Raw genomic sequence first — 22,486 nt, forward strand, 5'->3', positions numbered from 1 at the left:
ACAGTGCTCTTCTTAACAAGTTTCAGCTGACAGCACCCGAGCTGAAATGCAGCTTGGGTGCTGCATTTCACCCACTAACAACTTAAACTTATCGCTCAGCGCAAGACGCGCCTGTATGACCGGAACTTTCTCGAATGTTATCGGTGCGTTGTCTGTTGTCACCGAAGCTTAGGTAATAAGATTGTATGCGATATTACAACAATAACTCTGCGTCACTGTGAACTAAAGATTGGCGACTGCACTACGTTGATATTGTCCACGAGCCCACAATTTATGATCACTTCAATCAGTCAATCATTGACATCAAAAAATTTGTTCGCGTCCTACTGGCTCTGATTGACGGCTTATCAATAAGGAACGTTGCACAACAATTAAACTGAGCCAGTTGACAATCATTCTGGACTTTTTGTGCATATACGTTGATGAAACGCGCAAGAATACCGTGAACTACGTGATTTGAAATCACTGAAATGTATTCCCTGGTACTTTCGCTATATTGAAAAATCAAGCTAATGCCTTGGTTCAATTTATGCTCTACCCGAATATTCGGCCTTTATTGCAAAGAAGCCCGAAGAGTGATGGGAAAGCAGTCTGTTTGACGCTATTTAAAATTCAATTGACTGTTTCTCTCCCCGCAGTAACCATTTGACATAGCTTACCTTTTCCATAGGATGCACGGAAAATGTGATGTTGTTTAGCACGTTAGGAGATACACCGGCTCTGTACACTCCTGAGTAGCCCCGGAACTCAAGCTTTCCACGTAACGGCCATGCATCAGAAATTTCTGAGCCAGCCAATTTAGCAAAATTTTCAGGCGTTGTGACGTTGTCAGCCTGGAAGTAGGAATAGAAATGACTGATAAAGAAATGCTCCTCGTGTACAAAAACCTAGGCTTCCACAAGTAAAGAGAGAGTTATCAAATAAAAAACCACCGCCCCCATATCGCACCCTATACTTACAAAGGTTACAAGCGATATAAACATTTGTTTGATAGAAAAACGTCTTACCTCGGGTTCTAATTCTGCATACTCCAAGCAGCGCTCGAATGATACCATCATTTGAAGCGTCGTGAACGTCATCACGCACAATGTCATCAACGCCAGTGGCACCTGCGACATATTTTGCTATTAGGTGACATTCCCTGCTGTCTCTTGACTAACTACTGCAATAGGACATGTATGGACAGGAAGAAAAGATAACGAATATTTGTTTCGTTCTTCTTCTTTCTGGGGCTTTACGTGCTAAAAACCTATCTGTTTCGTGAAGATTTCTGTAAAGATACAGATTCTAATGTAAAAATGACTACGAATAAGTGTCCGTGTTAGACAGTTTGAAATATTTTTTAATCTAAATGTAGAAAGCAATCTGCGGAGCTCACGCGCTGTCGGAATCTGTTTAGGCGAAGCTTTCATTGGTGTTAAGAACGTTGATGCTTCTTAGTGAATACCTGCAAGTAGAGACCAGACGGCCCAGGTAGATATTTCCACTGCGAACCACCTAGCTCAACATAAACATGATGCGCTTCATCACGCATATGACACGCATGACGACGATGGAACGACTTTGACGTCATGAAGATGACGGTATGACGACGACGTCATGAAGACAATGTTGTGACGATGAATGCATAACGACAATGGAATGATGACCATGAAATAACTGCAAAGTTTCTGCAGAGAGTTTTTTTTTTCCAGGCCTTTTCCCCTCACTCCTCCGTTGACTGGAACCCCGGCTCGAAGACTGTATCTATGGGGTATTTTAGCTGAGCTCTTGCTGTCCGCTCCGCTCAGACCAGCATATGCTACCAAATACCACACAACCGCTTAGCGGGAACGCTAATGCGCTTGCGCACAACGCTCATACCGTCAGCGGAACGAAGATCGCATCCCTCGCTCCGCTACAAAGCCGACAGTAGGGAGCGTGACAGCGTGTCTACTTGGCCTCTACGTCGTTTTGCAGTCGAGTTGATAGCGCGTCGCTCGCGTCTCGGCAAGATGCGCTTATCAAATTATAGCACTGCACGGGCCTGATTTTTCGGCCCGAGCCCGACCCGGGCCCGGGCGTACATGACCGAGACTAGCCCGGGCCCGACCCCGGCCCGTGTTACTGAGCCCGGGCCCGGCCCGGGCTCGGGAGTTCATTACTAAGCTTAGCTGGGGCCCGCGTGTGCATGACCATGCCCGGCCTGTAAGAAAAAAAATTTTTTTTACCTACAGATTGTACCGTATCTGTCAGCCTCATCTTCTCGAGGTTTAGTCAGCTGTAGTATATAAGCAATAAAAGGCCGAAATCTTTGTTTCCCTTACGGGAACCTCAGTAATCCGGCCCATTGCCTGTGCTGCTATTTTTTTGCTGGTGCGCATGCACTTACCTTGATTTATACGATATGGTGCTATGATGTCATTTAGCATGCAAATATACAGGGTGCTTCATTTTAGCTGAACCAAATTTTTAAGATTGCCTGTGGTAGATAGCACAATTACAATCCTTGATCTAAACTACTCGATGAGGCGGCCATTACTTCCACGAGAAATCAAAACCCCTAATTGCAGAATGAACATAATAACGCTAATTAACTTTTTAAATAATTTTTTACGGCACATCTTTCAATCTACGAATTATAGCCCCCAAGTTCGCAAGGCGTATCCACTTGGAACGAATCTCAAGACTAAACCAGTTTCGAGATAATTTTCAAAGTGTCCGACAAAATGAATCAAATCAAATCAATTTATTCTCCAATTGACATGCTGGACGGTCATTTTGGACTAAAAGCTACATATGTAGCTTGACGTGACCCAAAAGACCAGGCAGGGCAATAGTACAGTAAAGAGTGTGCGCACATGCACAATAATTCACATATATTTCCAGCTCTCACTGGAATTTCTCATAGCCGAAATAGCTATGCACGGAAAGACAAAGAACATTTCCGTCACGGCGAGTTAACAGAATTGGAAAAAGTTTTAGCAGAATGCATTTTACACAGCACTACAATAGCAATTCTAGCTATACAAACAACGCAACACCAGCTATACAACATAGCATGAGACTGAATTTTACAAGATTAACGTTTGCTAAGAAAACGACACAGGTTGTACATTATATACTCAGAACTATACACAAAAGCAGTATAATAATCGTAAGATACATTACAAGCGAACAAAGTATGAGCTGAGTTCTTTCTTTCTGAAATTATCGACATTTTTGTATGTCGTCAAAGTGAATGGTAGGCAATGTATTAACGACTGATGCTTATCGAGTGTTCTGAAGTATGGAATTGACCATATCTCAGGATTTCATGTGTTCGCATTAATGCGACGATGCTCTAAGTAGGCTAATTGTTTTATGTATTTTCAAGCAAATTCTGACATTGATGGCCTAATGGATGGTCGAAGCGCCTAATTATTTAACAAAATTACGCTAATTAACTTTTTAATTATTTATTTTACGGCACATCTTCCAGTTCTGCGAATTATAGCCGCTGAGTTTGCAAGGCGTATCCACTTGGAAAGAATTCTCAGGACTGAACCAGTTTCGAGGTATTCATTTTCAAAGTATCCGACGAAATGCTTCGGCGCTCCAGTTAACTTTTTGAGGAAAACGCTGTTTTATGCATTGAAGCACAAAAGTAACTGTTCTTAGCGCTAAAATAATGCAATAGTATCGACACTGGCAATAGTGCAATCGCAAAAGCGGTAACATCGAAATGGTTTGAGGAGTGTTTTTCTTTGGATAACTTATTTTTCATTACGCGGAAACAATGTTTGTTTTTACGCAAACGAAAAAAATTAGCGTAGCTTGCACTGGCGGCGCTATGCTAAAGACACAGCGGAGCTCATGGGCACCTAGCTAGTGCTGGCTTTTGGGCTAGGCTAAGTACTACCAAGTCATCGCCAGCATTTCCCGGAATTTATTATCCATTGATTATCGATTAGCTATTGATTGGCTATCGATTGTCTATCGCAAGATATTGGCCACGTATTTGAGCTAGGCTAAGCACTACCACGTCATCCACAGAATTTTCAGGAATTTATTGATTATTGATCGATTATCGACTAGCTATTGATTGGCTATCAATTGCCTATCGATGACTGACTAAGTTTAAGTAGTCCCCACCATTCTTAGCTAGACTTGTCCAGGCTCAGCTTCGCTAGTTCACAGGTGTATGTGCCATTGCGCGTGGACCCTATCTGCACTGCTGCGAGGATCGGCATACATTTTTGGATTCAGCAGACACATTACGCCCGGCTGAAACAGCTCCGCTGTTAAAAATGAGAACTTCATCTGTGTTACTATTTTCTTTGATAATATATACAGTCAAGACAGCGGTGTGGATCAGAGAACAAACGGGGATAACCGATATTCTAGTTGACATTAAGCGGGAAAATGGAGCTTGGCAGGCCATGTAATGCATAGGATGGATAAACGATGGACCATTGAAGCTACAGAATGGATACCAAGAGAAGGGAAGCGCAGTCCAGGATGGCAGAAAACTAGGCGGGGTGATGAATTTAGGAAATTCGCAGGTGCAAATTGGAATCAGCTAGCGCAAGACAGGGTTAATTGTAGAACGCTAGGAGAGGCATTCGTCCTGCAGTGGGCATAAATATACGCTGATGATGATGATGACAGTCATCTTGCACGTGTAACTTCAGCTTGGCACAGATTCCATTCAACCATGCAATGCATAACGATCGCGTGTGCTCGAAGGCCTACTTAGGCCCTTTAGTGAGCGAGCCCGAGTCTGGCCGCCCGGGCCCGCATCAAGCGGGCTTCAAGCTGGCTTCAGGCCCGCCGACAAACACTACGGACGGCCCGGGCTTTCGGGTCGGGCTGGGCCCGTGCAGTGCTCTATATCAAATGCGAAATCTACGCAGTTCCCTGCAGTATCTCAGAGCGTGAAATCTGAGCGGAGCGGCGCATAAGCGGTGCTCTGCTAAAACTGTCTTATAAATGATAACCAATAATGCCCATCTGCTTTCGCCAACTTTGTACATTTTACATTTATACCTCGATTATATATCATCATTCTTTTCGCAGCCCCTTATTTAGTACACTGTGATGTACTAGCCACAATTGAAGGGGAAATTTTACAGTCACCCGTATGTATCACGAAGCTACATAGATAGTGTTTCTCAGAAACAAACCTTCGCAGTCGAACAAAAATTTGTCCTGCATGGTCCGGGATTCGAACCCGGCACCAGCGCCTTTCTTGGGCGGTTGCTCTACCATCTGAGCTAACCAGGAGGTTAGCGGATCGCAGCGCGAGGGCGAATTAATCGACAACTTGAAGTACAGGGACAATGTGTATCGCAGATCAGTTCTGCGGGAAGCCGCAAGGTGGAGGAAGGTTTATGAAAGCAAAAAAAAAAAATCACCGACGATTACGACACTCCCTAATGCGTAATTTGAGCGCAGCTGTATACGTGTTTTCATTTCGCGACATATTGGCTGGCGCGGACAATCTCTCTCGTGCGGCGCATTGCAAACGGAGTAGGGTTTTCACTTGGGCTTGTTGGTTTTCGGAGCCAAGTGTCGTACGACTGCCTCGCTAATCGAGAGATCACGAGAGGCAGCGCGTGGGTGACGCGTGGGCGCGATTCACAACAGCCGCCCCAGGCATATATTCGCTCATGCAGCGCTTTGTTTCCATATATGGGGTCGGTGGTGTCATCGGTAAAAAGGCGAAGCGCGCTACTCTGGCACCATCTCGTAGCCATCGTCGCCGCAGAGCCCGTCTGTCGCGTCACTGCACTTTTCTTCTCCCGTTTACGCCATACCTTCCGCCTCCGCTTTCCGCCTCATGGTTCCGCTGCACCCTGCTTCCAAGCTTTCCACCTCGCGTTCTGTTCGCTATTGCCATGTTTCATCCACAGTCCGCGTTCGCTCTTTCATTCTTCACTGTGCTTGTTCACTCGATTACGAGGGGCGCCGAGGGACGACGCTGACGCACGCCGCAGGAACGGGCGCCTAATAGCTGCCCTCTGAAAACTGATATCTACCCGCATGCAGCTCAAGAAGCTGCAAGACGCTACAAGACTTTCCTCCACCTTGCGGATTTCCGCAGAACTGATTTGCCATATTCATTGTCCTTGTGCTTCGAGCTGTCGATTAATTGGCCCTCACGCTGCCACTTGCTAGCCTCCTGGTCAGCTCAGACGGTAGACCCGCCTCGGTGCCTTAGCGGCTGCAGTGTTGCGGTGCTAAGCACAATGTCGCGGGATGGAATCGCGGCCGCGGGGGCTGCATTTCGACGGGGGTGAAATGCAAAAGCGCGTGTGTACCGTGCATTGGGGCCAAATAAAGATCCCCTGGTGGTCAAGATTAATCTGGAGCCCCACTACGGCGTACCTCATATCGAAAGCGTGGTTTTGACTCGTAAAACTTGAGAATTGAATTCAGCGCATATGGTAGAGCGACTGCCCCGTAAAGGCGTAGGTCCCGGGTTCGAAACCCAGACCACTGAAAATGTTTTTCCAACATGGAAGCTTTTCATCTCGAAGCTGCAACGCGCACACAAGAAACGAGGGCATAAGGCAAAGGTAACAGACAGGCGCTGATCGCAACTCAGTTTATTTTTGGAGGGAAGTTACACACACACACACATACATACATACATACATTATATATATATATATATATATATATATATATATATGGGGGTGTTGGTCTTCAAGCAGGCCTCGATGTGGCGTTACAGAAGGCTATCCGAAAGGCAGGTCTGGTTACCGGCGAGCGCGAGCTAGAGCGTCAACAACAACCACACTCATCGTCGTCTTCTTTCCCCAGACATCGAAGCGCGGTCAATCGCCTTCAGTACAATTACCCCCCGCGGAATAAGGAGCCATCCTGGCGACCTAGGGGCAAGAAAACACAGGGGGATCGTAGCACTGCTTGAGTCTGGACACGTGGACAATTTCTTGGCCACGACGACGATGGTCAGAAGACGGTTCTAACGGCTCGATGGGATAGTTCACCGGAGATGTTTGTTGAAGTACACGATATGGTCCCTGGTACTTGGAGACCAGCTTCGTTGAAAGGCCAGGTGTAGTGGACGGGACACGCAGCCAGACTAGCGAGCCAGGAGCATAGCACGTAGGAGTAGCGGAGGCATCGTGGTGTTCCTTCTGGCGCCACTGGTCTTGTGATGTGAATGAACGTGCAAGTTGGCGGCATTCTTCAGCGTATGTAGCTGCTTGAGATAGAGTCGTGGACTCGGAGGCGTCGGGTCGGTATAAAAGAATAGTGTCCATGGTACAAGAAGGTTCGCGTCCGTGAAGGAGAAAGAAAGGGGAGAATCCAGTGGTGCTTTGAATGGCGGTGTTATAAGCGTACGTAACAAAAGGTAGCACTCGGTCCCAATTGGAGTGATCTGACGAGACGTACATAGCAAGCATGTCGCCCAGGGTGCGGTTAAAACGTTCTGTCATCCCGTTGGTCTGTGGGTGATAGGCACTGGTGGTGCGGTGAACGACACGGCATTCACGAAGCAATGCTGCGATAACGTCGGAGAGGAACACACGACCACGGTCACTCAGCAACTCTCGAGGAGCTCCATGACGAAGGACGAGATTGTGAAGAATGAAAGTGGCAACGTCTTTTGGTGTGGACGACGGAAGAGGTGAAGTTTCGGCATACCGTGTGAGGTGATCGACGGCAACGATTATCCAACGGTTACCGTCTGGTGTACTGGGAAGGGGACCGTAGATGTCAATGCCGACGCGGTCAAATGGTCGGGCGGGGCATGGCAGAGGTAATAAGGGGCCAGCGGCGTGTTGAGGAGGAGTCTTGCGTCGCTGGCACGTGGAACATGACCGAACATACTGGCGAACATAACGGTACATGCCACGCCAGTAGTACCGAAGCCTAATACGTGAATACGTCTTCAGGAAACCTGCGTGGCCACATTGTGGGTCGTCGTGGAAAGTGGAGCAGATTTCGGAGCGCAGGTGGCGGGGAATGACGAGGAGCCACTTACGGCCGCCGGGGGTGTAATTCCGGCGGTACAGCACGTTTTCCCGAGTGGTGAAGTGTTCAGCCTGCCGACGCAATGTCCCAGAAGTGGGAGCAGAAGTCCGGCCAGACTGAAAGTCTAGAATGGAAGCCACCCACGGGTCCTTGCGCTGCTCAGATGGCATGTCAGAGATGGCAAGAGCGCTGGTATCGTAGGTAGTATTTGTGAAGCAGACAGGGTCGGGAGGCAAGGGTGAACGGGAGAGGGCGTCTGCATCCGAATGTTTCCGACCAGAGCGATACACGACGCGGATGTCGTATTCCTGGAGGCGCAATGCCCATCGAGCGAGGCGACCACTTGGATCTTTCAGTGACGACAACCAGCACAGGGCGTGGTGGTCGGTCACTGCGTCAAATGGGCGCCCGTACACGTAAGGACGAAATTTCTCTATGGCCCAAATTATGGCAAGACATTCTTTTTCAGTCACCGAATAGTTGCCTGCGGCTTTGTTGAGAGTTCGGCTTGCATAGGCAACGACGTACTCTTCAAACCCATCTTTCCGTTGAGCAAGAATAGCGCCTAACCCGACACCGCTGGCGTCCGTGTGGATCTCAGTGGGTGCAGAGGGGTCGAAGTGTCGCAGTATAGGAGGCGACGTAAGGAGACGGCGCAATTCGTTGAAAGCGTCGTCGCAAGCAGGAGACCAAGCCGAAAGGTTATGACTGCCAGCGAGGAGCTTGGTCAAAGGGTTGATGATCATAGCGAAATTGCGGATAAAGCGTCGGAAATAAGAACATAGGCCGATAAAGCTGCGGAGATCTTTCATGGTACTTGGTTTGGGAAACGCGGAAACGGCTGTAAGTTTGGCAGGGTCGGGGAGAATACCGTCCTTCGAAACAACATGACCTAGAATCGTAAGCTTTCGAGCGGCGAAGTGGCATTTCTTCAAGTTCAGTTGCAGTCCTGCAGCTGAGAGGCAAGCGAGAACTTGTTCGAGGCGAGTTAGATGGGACGCAAAATCGGAGGAAAAGACCACAATGTCGTCTAAATAACAAAGGCAAATATGCCACTTGAGGCCTCGAAGGATCGTGTCCATCATGCGCTCGAAAGTAGCAGGCGCGTTGCAGAGGCCGAAGGGCATGACTGTGAACTCATACAGGCCATCGGGCGTCACAAAAGCCGTTTTTTCGCGATCGGCCTCTGCCATCGGCACCTGCCAGTATCCCGAGCGCAGATCTAAGGACGAGAAGAATTCTGCTCCCTATAGGCAGTCCAGGGCATCGTCGATGCGTGGTAGAGGGTACACATCCTTGCGGGTTATTCGATTAAGACGGCGGTAATCCACGCAGAACCGGATGGATCCGTCCTTTTTCTTTACCAGCACAACTGGATAGGCCCAGGGACTGCTGGAGGGCTGGATTATTCCACGTTTCAGCATATCGTCTACCTGCTCATCGATGACACGGCGTTCTGCAGTCGACACACGATATGGGCGCTGGCGCAATGGTGCTTGTTGACCGGTATCGATCCGATGAACAACTGCCGATGTTCGACCTAAGGAAGACTGGTTGTGGTCGAAGGATGCTCGAAAACGCTGCAGGAGTTGCACAATCAAGTTGTGCTGCGCAGGTGTGAGGGCGGAATCGACGGCATTTAAGAATATGTCGTCAGGATCGTCGGTGTCAGCGGCAGGAGCGATGGCACAAATCGGTAGTGATGCCTTATCGCCAAGCATTGCATCCTCGAAAAGGCAGTCAAAAGTCTCGAAGCTTCCCAGACACTCGCCGCGTAGTAGAAGTGACGGACATTCAGATACATTGCACACGTAGATAGCCGCAGAACCATTGCAGAAGTTGATGACAGCCCACGGGAGGAGGAAGTTTCGGCGCCGAGCAGGAGCTGCAGATGGCGAAAACAAAACAGGTGAGTTGGCGGCGGCAGGCGAAAACACCGGTACCAGAACGACGGACAAAGGGGCGATGTGGACGTCAGCCGCGGCAAACACTTTAGGGGGAGCGTGGTCATCGAGGTCAGGGCATGGCGTCGACAATGTGAGTTCGGCACGCGCGCAGTCCACGAGGGCTTGATGAGTAGACAGAAAATCCCATCCTAGGATTACGTCGTAGGATGATCGGGACAGGACGACAAACTTAACGGCATACATCACATTTTGAATAATTACACGGGCTGTGCACTGAGCGGTAGGCTTGACGTGATGCGAGGTCGCCGTACGCAGGGAAACATCGGTAAGCGGGGTGGTCACTTTTCTCAGATCGCGGTACAATTTTTCGCTAATTACAGAAACAACAGCTCCTGTGTCGACAAGTGCACGTACGGCGATACCTTCTACCAATAAATCAATTTCTTTAGGCGGGTAAAAATGAGGTCTTGGAGAGTTTGATGACGGCGCAGTTCTTGCCTCGGGAACGGCGGCTGTTAGTTTTCCTCTCGTGCGGGGCTAGGTCGGCGAAGCATCGGGGAGATGGATCGGCAACGGGGAGAAGATGACCGGCGTGAGTCATACGGGCGGCGTGTAGAAAACGGGTCGGCGACGGGAGAAGGAACTCGTGCTGAGTGCTGAGCACCTTGATAGGTTGGCGAAGCCACACCATGTTGAGAGCGGAAGCTGCGACGGTGACAGTGGCGGGCTATATGGCCCGCAAGACCACATGCGAAGCATATGGGCCGGTTATCAATGGTACGCCACGGATTCACAACAGATGGTCCGGTGGGCGCAGAAGGATGGGGCACCGGGCGTGAGGGTGGCGGCGACGTGTAGAAGGACCCGGTGGCACGGTAGGCGCCAGAAAGAGATGGGGCCTGTGGTCTGGCAAGAGCGGCAGCGTAAGTTAATGGCGTAGGGACAGGCAACGCCGGCGGGGCAGTTGGTAGTGCCTGGGCGACTTGCGTCTCAATGAAATGACGAAGAGGTGGATCTAAAGATGACGGCGCTGGCTCAGGTGTGTGGGCGACAAGGGAAAGTTGACGTGCAACTTCCTCGCGGATGAACTGCTTTATGTGTGGCAGCAAAACGGTGTGATCGGCAGTGGCGTCGCTGGCAAGGGTGGAAATGTCTGCTGTATCTTGAGCAGCACGGCGCGTCGACGCACGCTGCTTTCGCAGCTCGTCGTAAGTCTGGCAGAGTTGTATCACGTCGGCTACCGTCTGGGGGTTCCTAGCGACAAGCATCTGAAATGCGTCGTCGTCGACTCCTTTCATGATTTGCTTTATTTTTTCTCCTTCAGTGAGAGATGGGTCGACGCGCTTGCACAGGGAGAGAACATCTTCGATGTAGCTTGTAAACGTCTCCTCCCTGCGTTGGACTCGACTGCGCAAGCGCTGTTCCGCGCGAAGCCGGCGCACGGCGGGACGACCGAAGACCTCCGCGACGGCTGCCGTAAAGGTCGACCAGCTCGTGATTTCGGTTTCATGGTTTTTGAACCAGAGGCCGGCTACATTAGTGATGTAAAAGTGAACGTTCGTGAGCTTGGCGCGGTCATCCCATTTGTTACTAGAGCTCACTCGTTCGTACTCGGCGATTCAATCCTCGACGTCCTGGTCGTCGGTGCCGCTAAATACAGGTGGGTCCCGTTGTCGGGGCACGCCAGCACAGTGGATTGTCGTTGGCACGGGAGCAGCTTGCGATGGGCCAGGATCAGTCATGGTGAAAGCTGATGGTAGCGTACGGCTGCGAAGTTCCAGGATGGACAGTACCCCGCTACCTCCACCACTTAAAATGGGGGTGTTGGTCTTCAAGCAGGCCTCGATGTGGCGTTACAGAAGGCTATCCGAAAGGCAGGTCTGGTTACCGGCGAGCGCGAGCTAGAGCGTCAACAACAACCACACTCATCGTCGTCTTCTTTCCCCAGACATCGAAGCGCGGTCAATCGCCTTCAGTACAATATATATATATATATATATATATATATACCCAGTCCGACTAAACTGAGCATGGGCAAGAGCATGCTTGCAAGAGCAAGTGCAGTTTCAAGATGATTAGTTACCAACTCGCCCACCTTTCAGTACTCTTACAAAGCCTTGTTTCTGAGAAACCCGTGTGGGTCTTCTTTGTAGATACGTGCTTCATACGGGTGGCTGTCAATTTTTTCTTTCATGAACCTGCCTGCACCTTGCAGGATTTCGCATAACTGATTTGCCGCTAGCCAAAATTGTATAGGCAGAAGCATTCGTACCTAATTTTCTAACTCGCAACTTTATTTGTGTATTCTTGTGTTGTGTAGTAAACACTCCAATCTGTATTGCCTTCAGCGCTTAGGGTAGTTGAATAAATAAATAAATGAATAAACAAATGACGGTGACACAGGCAGTTTCCGACCAGCTTATGTCATCTACAGGGTAATGCAAAAAGAATTGACGTTTACTGAGACCTCAGTCAAGGAGAACGACCTTTCTCGAACACGCCAAATTGCAATTCATCACATGAGGATCTTCATGAAGACAAAAAAAGTCACAGTTTCACCCTAAGGGCGAAGCAATGAATGCGATAGCAACACAGCAATGTGACACGAAGTAAGGTGAGCGGCTTTGGTAGCAATATAAATTGTAGTAAACATCAGCTGATTAAGTAAGCAGGTGTGCTGCGGCGTAAGTAGACCGACATGAAGAGAGACTCGATGACCACGAGAAGGCGCGTGTGAAACGGTGGTGTTGATGAGAAGCGCTTCCCGTGTGCAGCGCGTGCGAAGGGACACACCTGTAGCGCTGCACTGCCGATCCGGGCAGCATTGCATGTGTAGCGTACGTTGGAAAATGTGACCCGACTATTACTAACTAAATGAACAAGCGTGGTGTGAGCGCGCACAAGCAAACATAAATAGATCACACTGAATGACCTCAGACAACGACTGTCAAAACGCTGGCAGCAAGCGCATATACGTCGCAGCGGGCGAAGGTAAGTGCGGTCTATCGCTTCAACGGAAACTGAGCGGCGAATGCACAGCGCATAGAAAAGGTCCGAGCCATGTGGAGATAAGAGACAGTGCGGCCGGCGAGCGACGAGCGCGGTTGTTGGCAGAGTAGAAGTGCGCCCCCCCCCCCCCCCCCCGCTCCCTCCGGCGCTGCCGTCCCGCTTCCTTGCTTGCGCGTGGGAGATTGAGTGGGAAGTTCGCCTTGCGCACGATTGCAGGATAGGCCTTTGGTGCCGGAGCGCAGCGTCGCCCCGCCTCCCTCCCTCCCTCCCATACCCCCACGCGCGACGGTCGCGTTTGCTTTCCGCCGTGCGTTCGCTCTCCGTGATAGCGCGCGTCCCCCGCACGCTACCGCTCGGGCATACGGCGCGCGGCGATGGTGTTATCTATACGGAACCTCACGGCGACGGCGACGGCGACGCTGACGGCAGAAATCCAGTTTAAGTGTCTATATAATTGCTATCGCAATAAAAAGTATGCATTTTTTGGTCACGTAAAAATTTATGCACCTGTGCAGAAGAAGACGCGCCTCCGTCCAGCGTCATCACCAACGCTCGGCCCGCTCTGCGCGCGCTGCTGGTCGCTGGTGTCTATGGAGACGGCGCCCACGCTGCCTCACCGTTCCTTGAACTAGTAGCGTCCTTGACAGACACCACCAATAAACCTCTTCTCAATTGGTGGAGGTGCGGGGTATGACTAGTAGCCATCTATGGCCTTCGGGGTATTCGGAGTATTTAAGACTTACAAACGTATTCGCCATCGCTACTACTACAAAAGTTTGTTCAGTGCTGCCCTGACTGTCAACGTCGTAAATCCCCCTTTACGCGCGTCTGGCGCCTTGCAGCCGCTTCCGTGCCCTGCCAAACCCTTCGATCGCGTAGGCATTGACCTCTACGGCCCGCTTCCCATGACACCGGATGGAAATGAGTGAATCATAGTTACTGTGGACCATTTGACACGCTACGCCGAAACTGCTGCTCGACCGAATGCTACAGCGCGGGATATAGCCTCTTTCGTCCTACATCGCTTCATCCTTCGACATGGCGCACCTCGAGAACTCCTCAGTGATAGAGGTCGCGCCTTCCTCTCCGAAGTCGTTGAATCTCTGCTTTCGGAATGCCCCATTATTCATCGAACGAGCACGGCATACCATCCGCAAACTGACGGGCTCACAGAACGGTTTAACAGCATTCTCGGTAATATGCTCGCGGTGTGCGTGGCATCTGATCATGGGAACTGGGACCACGCACTTCCGTTTGTAACGTTCGCATACAACACCGCGATACAAGCTACTACATGATTTTAACCTTTCTTCCTCCTATATGGACCGGAGCCTTTGCATACCATCGACACTCTCCTTCCATACCGTCCTGATGCTTCCGAGTGCCCACCTGTGTACGAAGCTGCCTGACAGGCCGAAGAGTGCCGCCAGCTCGCACGCACCTTTAAATCACAAGAACAACAGCGCCAGAAGGAAGGCCGCGCCGACTCACTTCCAAATCCCACGTATGCCCCATGTTGTCTTGTATGGCTCGCTGTTCCTTGCCAAACTCCTGGGCTTTCCTCGAAACTCGTTCCAACGTACGAAAGGCCTTACCGCGTTTTGGAGCGAACGTGCCCGGTGAATTTTCTCACCGAGCCACTTTCTCCATCTGACGACATGCGCCGGCGTGGCCGTGACCTCGTCCACGTGGCGCGTCTCAAGCCCTACCATGACCCTCTGCTTCCAATCTCTTAGGTTGCTAGGATGGCTCTTTTTCTGCAGGGGCGATTGTTATGAAGACAGCCTCTGTTCAGCGGAATCGCCAACGCTCGGCGCGCGCTGCTCGCGCTGCTGCTCGCTGGTGTCATTGGAGACGATGCCCACGCTGCCTCGCCGTTCCATGAACCCGTAGCGTCCTTGACGGATACCGCCAATAAACTTCTTCTCACTCCATATTATTTTGGAATAATCCACCCGTTTCTTGGCCAATCGCCCATCGTGGGTAGGAGCCACAGACGTGATAGGCAAGAACAACAAGCTTCGAGTGCTTACGAAGGCAGATTTCACTACCATGCGTAGCTCACTAGTGCCCTTTCTTATTGTGATACCGTTTCTGCGTCAAAATGAGTAATAACGCCCATCTCTTGAGTCACTGCCACGAAACTGTCCTGGCGTTGCAGCGAAAATGGCCGACTCGCAAGAAATAGCCATAACGCCGAATCCTGCTGAGGGTAAGCATTTTATTTAAATAAAATGCCTTTTTTAGGATGACGTATGATGGAAAATAGTCACCCGAGTTGCTGCAAGTGATTTTCCTGATGTTTGTCCGAAATAATATATTTTGCCTAGTACAGTGCTAGCAATTTAAAAAAATGACTAGACAATGAAGCCTAGTGAGGGTGTTGACACTGACATCCTCAGCTGCATAGCGTAGCATAATGTTTATTCGTCAGCTGCTTGCTTCTTAGTTCTTAAGAGTGTGCGAATAGTCGAAACTTTCGAATAACGAATCGAAGAGCGTCCCATTTGTTGCGTTAGTCGATTCTCAAACATAAAATTTGAGCAATAGTGTGACAAGCCCCCCCCCCCCCCCCACACACACACACACACACCTCCCTCCCTCCCCGCTTGCGTAGTGGAGCAGGCTACGCCACTTGGGTAGTGTTGTTATCCGGTTTTGGGGTCCGTGGTATCGACTAGGCCGTCACAATGATGGTGGCTCGCTTACGCCACCGGGGCGCGTAAAACATGATAGCTGGCCTGCGCTATACCGGGGCGTCGGATATAGGTCGCTAAGTAGGCCCTCGCCGTCGTCTGTCTCTTTTGCCGAGAGTTGTTTGTTGTTGAGGAGATAAGGTCGAGAGGTTGACGGAATCAAGAAACTGGTTTATTTTACGTAATCACACAACTGGCTCCAGGTACGGGAGCAGACTCCATGTTGGAGCGGTTTAAACGTCTGATCTCACTACATGTCAGAGCACACTCGCCAGCACACACTCACTGCACCAAAGGTGTCCGTTTTTAAAACAGTCGAGGCGCAGTCGTTCACAGAATATGACAAGTGCGCCTCGGCCAATCATAATGGTCGAACTATTCGCGAATTACCCCCCCCCCCCCTCCCCATGGTCTCACCACCTTACTCGACTCTGCCTCTGATGTCCAACCATCGAAGCAAGGACAAGGCCACCTAGAAACAGGGGTGCTTGCTTTTTGCACGAAACTCGTCGACATTTGTTCCATGCCCTCCAAGACGGTCAGCTTGTCACGGTCATGAGATTGGACATCACGGTCGTTAGCGCTTCCACGGAGAGCGGCGGTTGTTGTCGCCTCGATGTGAACTTCTTTGTTTGCGCGTCAAGTTAGTGCCAGGCTCCGTCACCATCTAGGCGAGCGCTGATGAAGGCGCTGCCTCTTGGGGAACACCCAAAGAATGCACACGGCCGTTTTGGGACGCAGCAGTGGCCATACTTTAAAGGCTGTACAGCGACCATTCGCACTCTATGGAGAGCTCTGTGCATGTGAGCAATTTACTTGTTTGCTTCTAATGCTCCATTTGTGCGTTTGATAAACAATGTTTCGTAACGTACTATGTAATGACGTAAACTTGCTAACTGCACTATTTAAAAATCTAAATAAAAAAAAACCCATCGTTAATTTTTCTCAACATTTCGTAAACAGCTGTCCACAGACACTGGAAAAAGAACATTAAAAACATCTTGCATTATTTTGTTTTTAATGACAATATATGTGGTAGAAATGAGAGCTTCGCCGGGATGCAGCAAGGTGCTAAGAAATAGGGACATCGGGGTAAAACGAACGTCCATTAGCCCCTGACTTGCCTAAACTTGGCCAGGATGCGCAACAAGGGTAATTTTACCCTTATGGTCAATACTTATGCATAAAATACCGTTTAGTACAATACTCATTCTCTTGAATGCGAGTAAAGATACGTCGACAGAGCAACCTTTACATGGCTCGTTTTATTTAACAAGTGTGCGTAGCTTGCAGCGCAGATAATTTCAGATTTAACGGTGAACTCCCTTTGCATGTACACAAGTAACAAAATTTACGGCAGGTAAAATTCTCTAAAAATTTTGCACTCGCCATGGCTCCGTCGGAAACATCATTATACAGTATAACCTAAGATATGGTGATGGGAGGGGTGGGGGGGGGGGGCGATGGTGTTGGTTAGGACTTATTTAGCTGGCAGAGAGTGCCAGCGGTTGCTCTCTTCTACCGCCTCTTTAAAAAGGGGATTGAACAGGTGGAAAGAGGCGTGACACATCCTCTCTCCGAAATTTATGTGTTTTGGGACACATTACCTGTTCCGCACACTCTTAAGGATAATGGTCTACTGTTCGAAGCCTCAAGCAGAGCGTTTCTGTTTTTATTGAAGTATTGGCAGGCACAGATGAACTGTTCCGCGTTAACAGGGAGGGGGGGGGGGGGTGTTCGCGGAACTAGTTTTTATTCTATGAATCAGCGTATAGCTTCTGCGTGACGGATTCCTTGAACCACTCCTGGATGGTGAGGTGATAATCAAAGTGCTAAAACCACTCCTGGATGGTGAATGATTTTCAAAGTGCTGAGAAGTCTTTATATAAGGGGTGATTCATTGGCACTCTTAATTTAATCTGCTGCATCACTGCCTGCAAGTCCAACATGTGGCGGTATCCACTGAAACTTGAGAATGAAATGCCTATTGCTGAGCTCCTTAGCTAACATCAATGAGTGTCGGCCGAACTTGCTGCCATACAACGCACGGGATAATCGTTGGAGCACCGCTGGCAAATCCGAAAGGATGATAGCGTGCTTAGTTTACGAAGCGCTGCAGTAATGGCGGCTCTTTCCACATTTTCAATAAGACCAACTGATCCAGAGGGCCAGATCACGCAGATCTAATGAAGCGAATCTAATAAAGCTTGCACTTAAGAGGAAGCTTTCGCTCGGGCCCAACTCCGATGCCACCCATTCAAATACATGTGAAACGCACAAACGATTTCCTGAGATAACCACTCGGCCGATTTTACTTAAATTTGTTGCACATGAGAGAGAAAGGTAAATTGTAGTGACTGTCGGACGCGAAATGTCGATTTCTGGCCTGCATTGTTTAACTATAATTTTCAAGAATTGGCAAGTTTGAAAAAAATAGAAGCACGAAGTTTACAAATTCGTAGCTCTGCGCCTATATAAAAGATATCGCAGACCTGTGAACGGCATCTATTAGAGCATTCAAAGCAGACAAATTTGATATGCCAATTTGATTCTTACGTGAATTTGTTACATAGTTTACAAGGATTTTGCGGAAGTTCTACAAACAAAATAGTAGTCTGTTTTAAAGCCATGTAGAATATAGCAATGTTGTACACTTTAGATTTTCTATTCGGTGCAGTTTACAAGATGGTGATATCATGTTTCATTGCTGAGTTAGAGTTGTAAATTTGATAGTTTCGTTGTGAAGCTCTGCTATTTTGTCAATTTTATTAAATAGTTGACGACTTAAATAAAAAAATCGCAACCAACAGCCACCAGAGTTCCACTTTTCTTTTAACTGCAACAAACGTCATCAAATGTGGTGCAGTGGTCGCAGAGAAAAACGAATTCTCGTTTTACATGTATTTAGATAGGAGCACCCAAGCTAAAGCTTCCTCTTAAGGCGGCGGCCACACCACCAGCAACTTTCAACGTTTTTCGCTTTACCACCTGTTTGCCACCGCCTCCCACGGACCCACTCCCCATTCTGCTACACTCTACCAACTCGTTCAAAAGAGACGATTTTCAGAAGAGCATCATCTAAAAGCACTAACAAAATATGGGCGCGAACTATGACCCAGTAGCACAATTTACGTCAGAAAGTAAGGCATTCGAGAAATGCGTGCTTGCAATCCTAATACTAGTTTACCAAAACTGCCCTTGTGTCGCAATCATGGCCAAGTTTAGGCAAGTCAGAGGCTAATGGACGTTCTTTTTACCCCGTTGTCCCTATTTCTTAGCACCTTGCTGCATCCCAGCGAAGCTCTCATTTCTACCACATATATTGTCATTAAAAACAAAATAATGCAAGATGTTTTTTAATGTTCTTTTTAGTGTCTGTGGACAGCTGTTTACGAAATTTTGAGAAAAATTAACGACGGGGTTTTTTTTTATTTTGATTTTTAAATAGTGCTCATTTTTTTCAATACTTCACATTTGAGGCAAACTGTAAAAATGGAAATTTGTGCTACAGCAACAATATTCAGCACAATCGTTAAACAGGTTAAAGTCTCATAGCCCACCAAATTTTAAAAGGCTACATTAATTAGTTTAGTAGATAAAAATTCGTAAATATAGCAATTTTCGAAAAGTGTAGCAAATTAAGATTTTTTTTAAACACTTCCGTTTTGCACAGAAGCCTCAAACAACTCTTGCTGACTCTTCTTCACGTATACGTTTTACACAAGAAAATGCATTCTTTGTAGCCGTAATATTTTGTATTTGACATTGTTGTGAATTTGCGAGAATGCCCGGTGCATGTAAATGGCGCCTGCCACCTGAAGAATTTCGATATTTTTTTTTCTCCTAAAGTATCCATTTCTCAAAGAATGCAAGTTCACTTTCGTACTACCGAGTGATATGCCCACAAAATATAAAATATTGAATGAAATCTAAAATATGAATTTTTGGGCCCGTGTTGATCTCTCGTGTAATGACCCACTAGTAACAGCTGATGTCAAAGCACCTTGCCAAATCCGCCACAATCACAGGGAGGACGCTGGCTAACACTCCTAAGGGTGTATCTAGGATACATACAAAAGTGCCCAGAAAAGTGCTACGGGAGATAATCGGCGCCGTAGTTTATTTGTAGAACATGGCGCGCGTAATGAGGAAGATGAGGCTCCGGCTCCCACCTCCGGCAATTTGTCTTTGCTTCAACATTCATTTATTGCTTATTATTGATGCGAAAGCGTCAAATGGCCCATTGAGCTAAAAAGCCGGCGTCTGTAGTCAGTAGCAGCGAAACAGCACCTTAATGGGCGTCGCAGCCCCATTGGCTGCGACGCCACGTTGCGACGTCACGCTTGCTGCAAGCCAGCACCGCAAGTTGCTGCTGCTTGTTGGCTCGGGCAACACGTCCCGCTATCGTTTGCCCGTCTTGGCGGCCGCTGCTGCTTCATCGGTCTCTCGTCGCGCAGGACGTTAGTGCCATGCGGCATTGACACTGTAGGCTGCTGCTGCTTGCTGTCTCGTGCTGCACGTACCGCTACTGTGCATTACTCGCAGCGCAAAAATCGAAATCCCGCTCAGCGGCGTTCATGTGGATATTGATGCTTTCACATTCCCAACTCACGAGAAGCGCATTGGTGAGCTCGGACTTTTATTTCTTGAATTCAATTTTTTTTAAACTGGTAACTTCCCCTATGCTTTTTCCGGCTTCATTGTCTGCTGGGAGCATGTGGTTTTAGGCACAAAAAATCAAGCCATCGAGTTCCCCTATTTTTCTCATTGATTGAATGAAAGTTAGTGACGGTCGTTGCCACTTCACACCCAAAGTAACAAATGGTGATAGATCAATGTGTCACGTAGGTCAAGAAACCACTGCCACCCGAGCAACTCACCGAAGCTGCGGCGCTCATTGTGAGGCCAAGGCTGCTTGGATCTGGCGGAGCCGAGCCTATGATGCTGAGTAGCAACGCTGCCAGGAGAACCATGAACGCTCCGGTAGCCGATATCGTGCGCGTAAAGCGGTAGCAGCCGCAGTAGGCCGAGTAACCGCGAATGACGGTGTCCGTCAGCCGGTAGAAGTGACACCGGAAGCGCTCTACAACTCCGTAAGCACGAACGCTACTCAAGGCGTCTAGCGTCTCCGTCATGTGCTGGAACAGCCGGGACGTAGCCACGCTCTCGAAAAAGCGAGAAGTATGGGATGCTCGCGTAGCCAGGGTCTGCAAGGAAAATATAATTATTTCGCTAAAAATAACCTGCTTTGATGATAAACTAAAATGCATACAACAAGCGAAGGACGCAGCAGTCAAACACGCAACATCAAGAGGGAGCTGTAGAAGCACTGCCTAATGCAGCAATTCACTTGAGTATTTGCCATTTATAGCGCTGGGGAATAAGTACAACGAAATAACTTTGCTGATTACTGATGTCGACCTCAGCGTTCTACAAACACTGGTTCTTGGTCACAAAGAGGTGCTAAACAAAGTTCAAGGCGACCGGCGCTGATCGCAGTAAAAATGTGCCGTAGAGGTGTCGTTTGAAAGAGAGCAAGTGGGGCACCTATGGATGCATGAGCCTGCACAGTCTACGTCGATGGACACCTATTTGATTGCGAAAAACGTTTCACATAATAAACAAAACGGGCGCCTCGGACTGGATCCACTATAGTCTGGCTCATCACATTTAATTTCCACTTTTAATTTTTATCTCGTTTAAGGGTAAAAATAACGCGAACCGAAAAGAATAAACCACGATACACAGCCCGTGAACATTGCCCTGAGGGAAGAACAGGTACCGGATAACAACGCGCTCGACGCACGTGTTGCATACCTGCTCGTTGCACTCGTCAACAAAGTTGACCGGATGCGTCCTTCAATTGATCAGGCGTGTCGTGGTTACGTATGTTCGCAAATGTATTTACACATGATGATACATACACTAGAGCAGAGGTACGCATCCTGTTGGCATGGCTGTTTGTGGTTCGAACCGCAGCCGTGGCCTAGTGGTAGAACGCCCGCCTCAGCTGCGGGAGGCTGTGGGTTCGATTCCCACCGCCGCCGGGCACCCACTGGTTCAAAAGGGTACAAGCGTACCCCGGCCTGGCGTTCGGCTTCCTTCAGGGGTGATACGCTTGGGAAAGGAGCCTGCGCCCTGAATTCCCGTCGAAACCAACGTGAGCCCTGATTCGAACCACCGATCAGCTGCATAAAAGCATTCTCGGGAAGAACTATTCATAAAATGAGAACGAATGAGACCCGCCGCGATAGCTCCGTGACTGTTGCATTGCGTTATTAGGCATGAAGTAGCGGGTTTCAATCCGGCCCCTGCAGCAGAGACAGAGAGAAACATTCCGATTGGAGCGAAGTGTAAAACCACTCGTGTAGCGTACAAGGTTTGCGGTAACGAACCCCAGGTGCGTATCATAATTGCGGAGCCCTCAATGGGTAAGAAAGCGAGACGTAAGAAAGCTCCACTTGTTATAATTTTTTTAGAAAAAGTTGTCGCAGTTTCATCTGAAAGGCGAAGCATCAATTGCGATAGCAAATTGGAAGAGAGCTATACGGAGTAATGATAGCAGCTTTATCAGCTGTATAAACTTGGACATGCAGCAGCACCGGCAACACGCAGAACTGTTGTCGACGCCGTCGGCGTTTTGCCCGCGTTCGCTCAAAATGCGTGCGGCGTTGGTGACTGTTGCCGGAGCCTCTGATATAAATAGGCACTTGGTGCCGCAGCTAAACGTCGCCTCCCTTCCCTCCCCCTCCCCCCCACGGCCTTTCGTGCGTCAGAAGAAGGCGCGTTTGCTCTACATATATGGTGATGGTAAAGGAGGAAAGAGACGCCTACTTCTGCAGCCCTTAAGGGAGCACGGCAATGAACGCGCGTTGGTTCTCCGCCGTGCGTTCACTCCCCGTGAAAGCG

The 22,486-nt window shown here is 48.9% G+C and overlaps 1 protein-coding gene across 1 annotated transcript in view; it reads right to left on the reverse strand.

The window, feature by feature from the left end:
- LOC119444327 (ATP-binding cassette sub-family C member 3-like) overlaps window positions 1–22,486 on the reverse strand; it is a 321,860-nt gene that overhangs the window by 20,373 nt on the left and 279,001 nt on the right. The window contains exons 21-23 of the mRNA XM_049663273.1: window positions 20,458–20,784; window positions 1,008–1,109; window positions 660–833 (exon numbers count right to left, since the gene is read on the reverse strand). Of these exons, the coding sequence (XP_049519230.1) occupies window positions 660–833; window positions 1,008–1,109; window positions 20,458–20,784 (603 nt within the window). The remainder of the gene's footprint in view (window positions 1–659; window positions 834–1,007; window positions 1,110–20,457; window positions 20,785–22,486) is intronic.

Source organism: Dermacentor silvarum, chromosome 3 (assembly GCF_013339745.2).
Source record: "Dermacentor silvarum isolate Dsil-2018 chromosome 3, BIME_Dsil_1.4, whole genome shotgun sequence".
NCBI classification, from domain to species: domain Eukaryota; kingdom Metazoa; phylum Arthropoda; class Arachnida; order Ixodida; family Ixodidae; genus Dermacentor; species Dermacentor silvarum.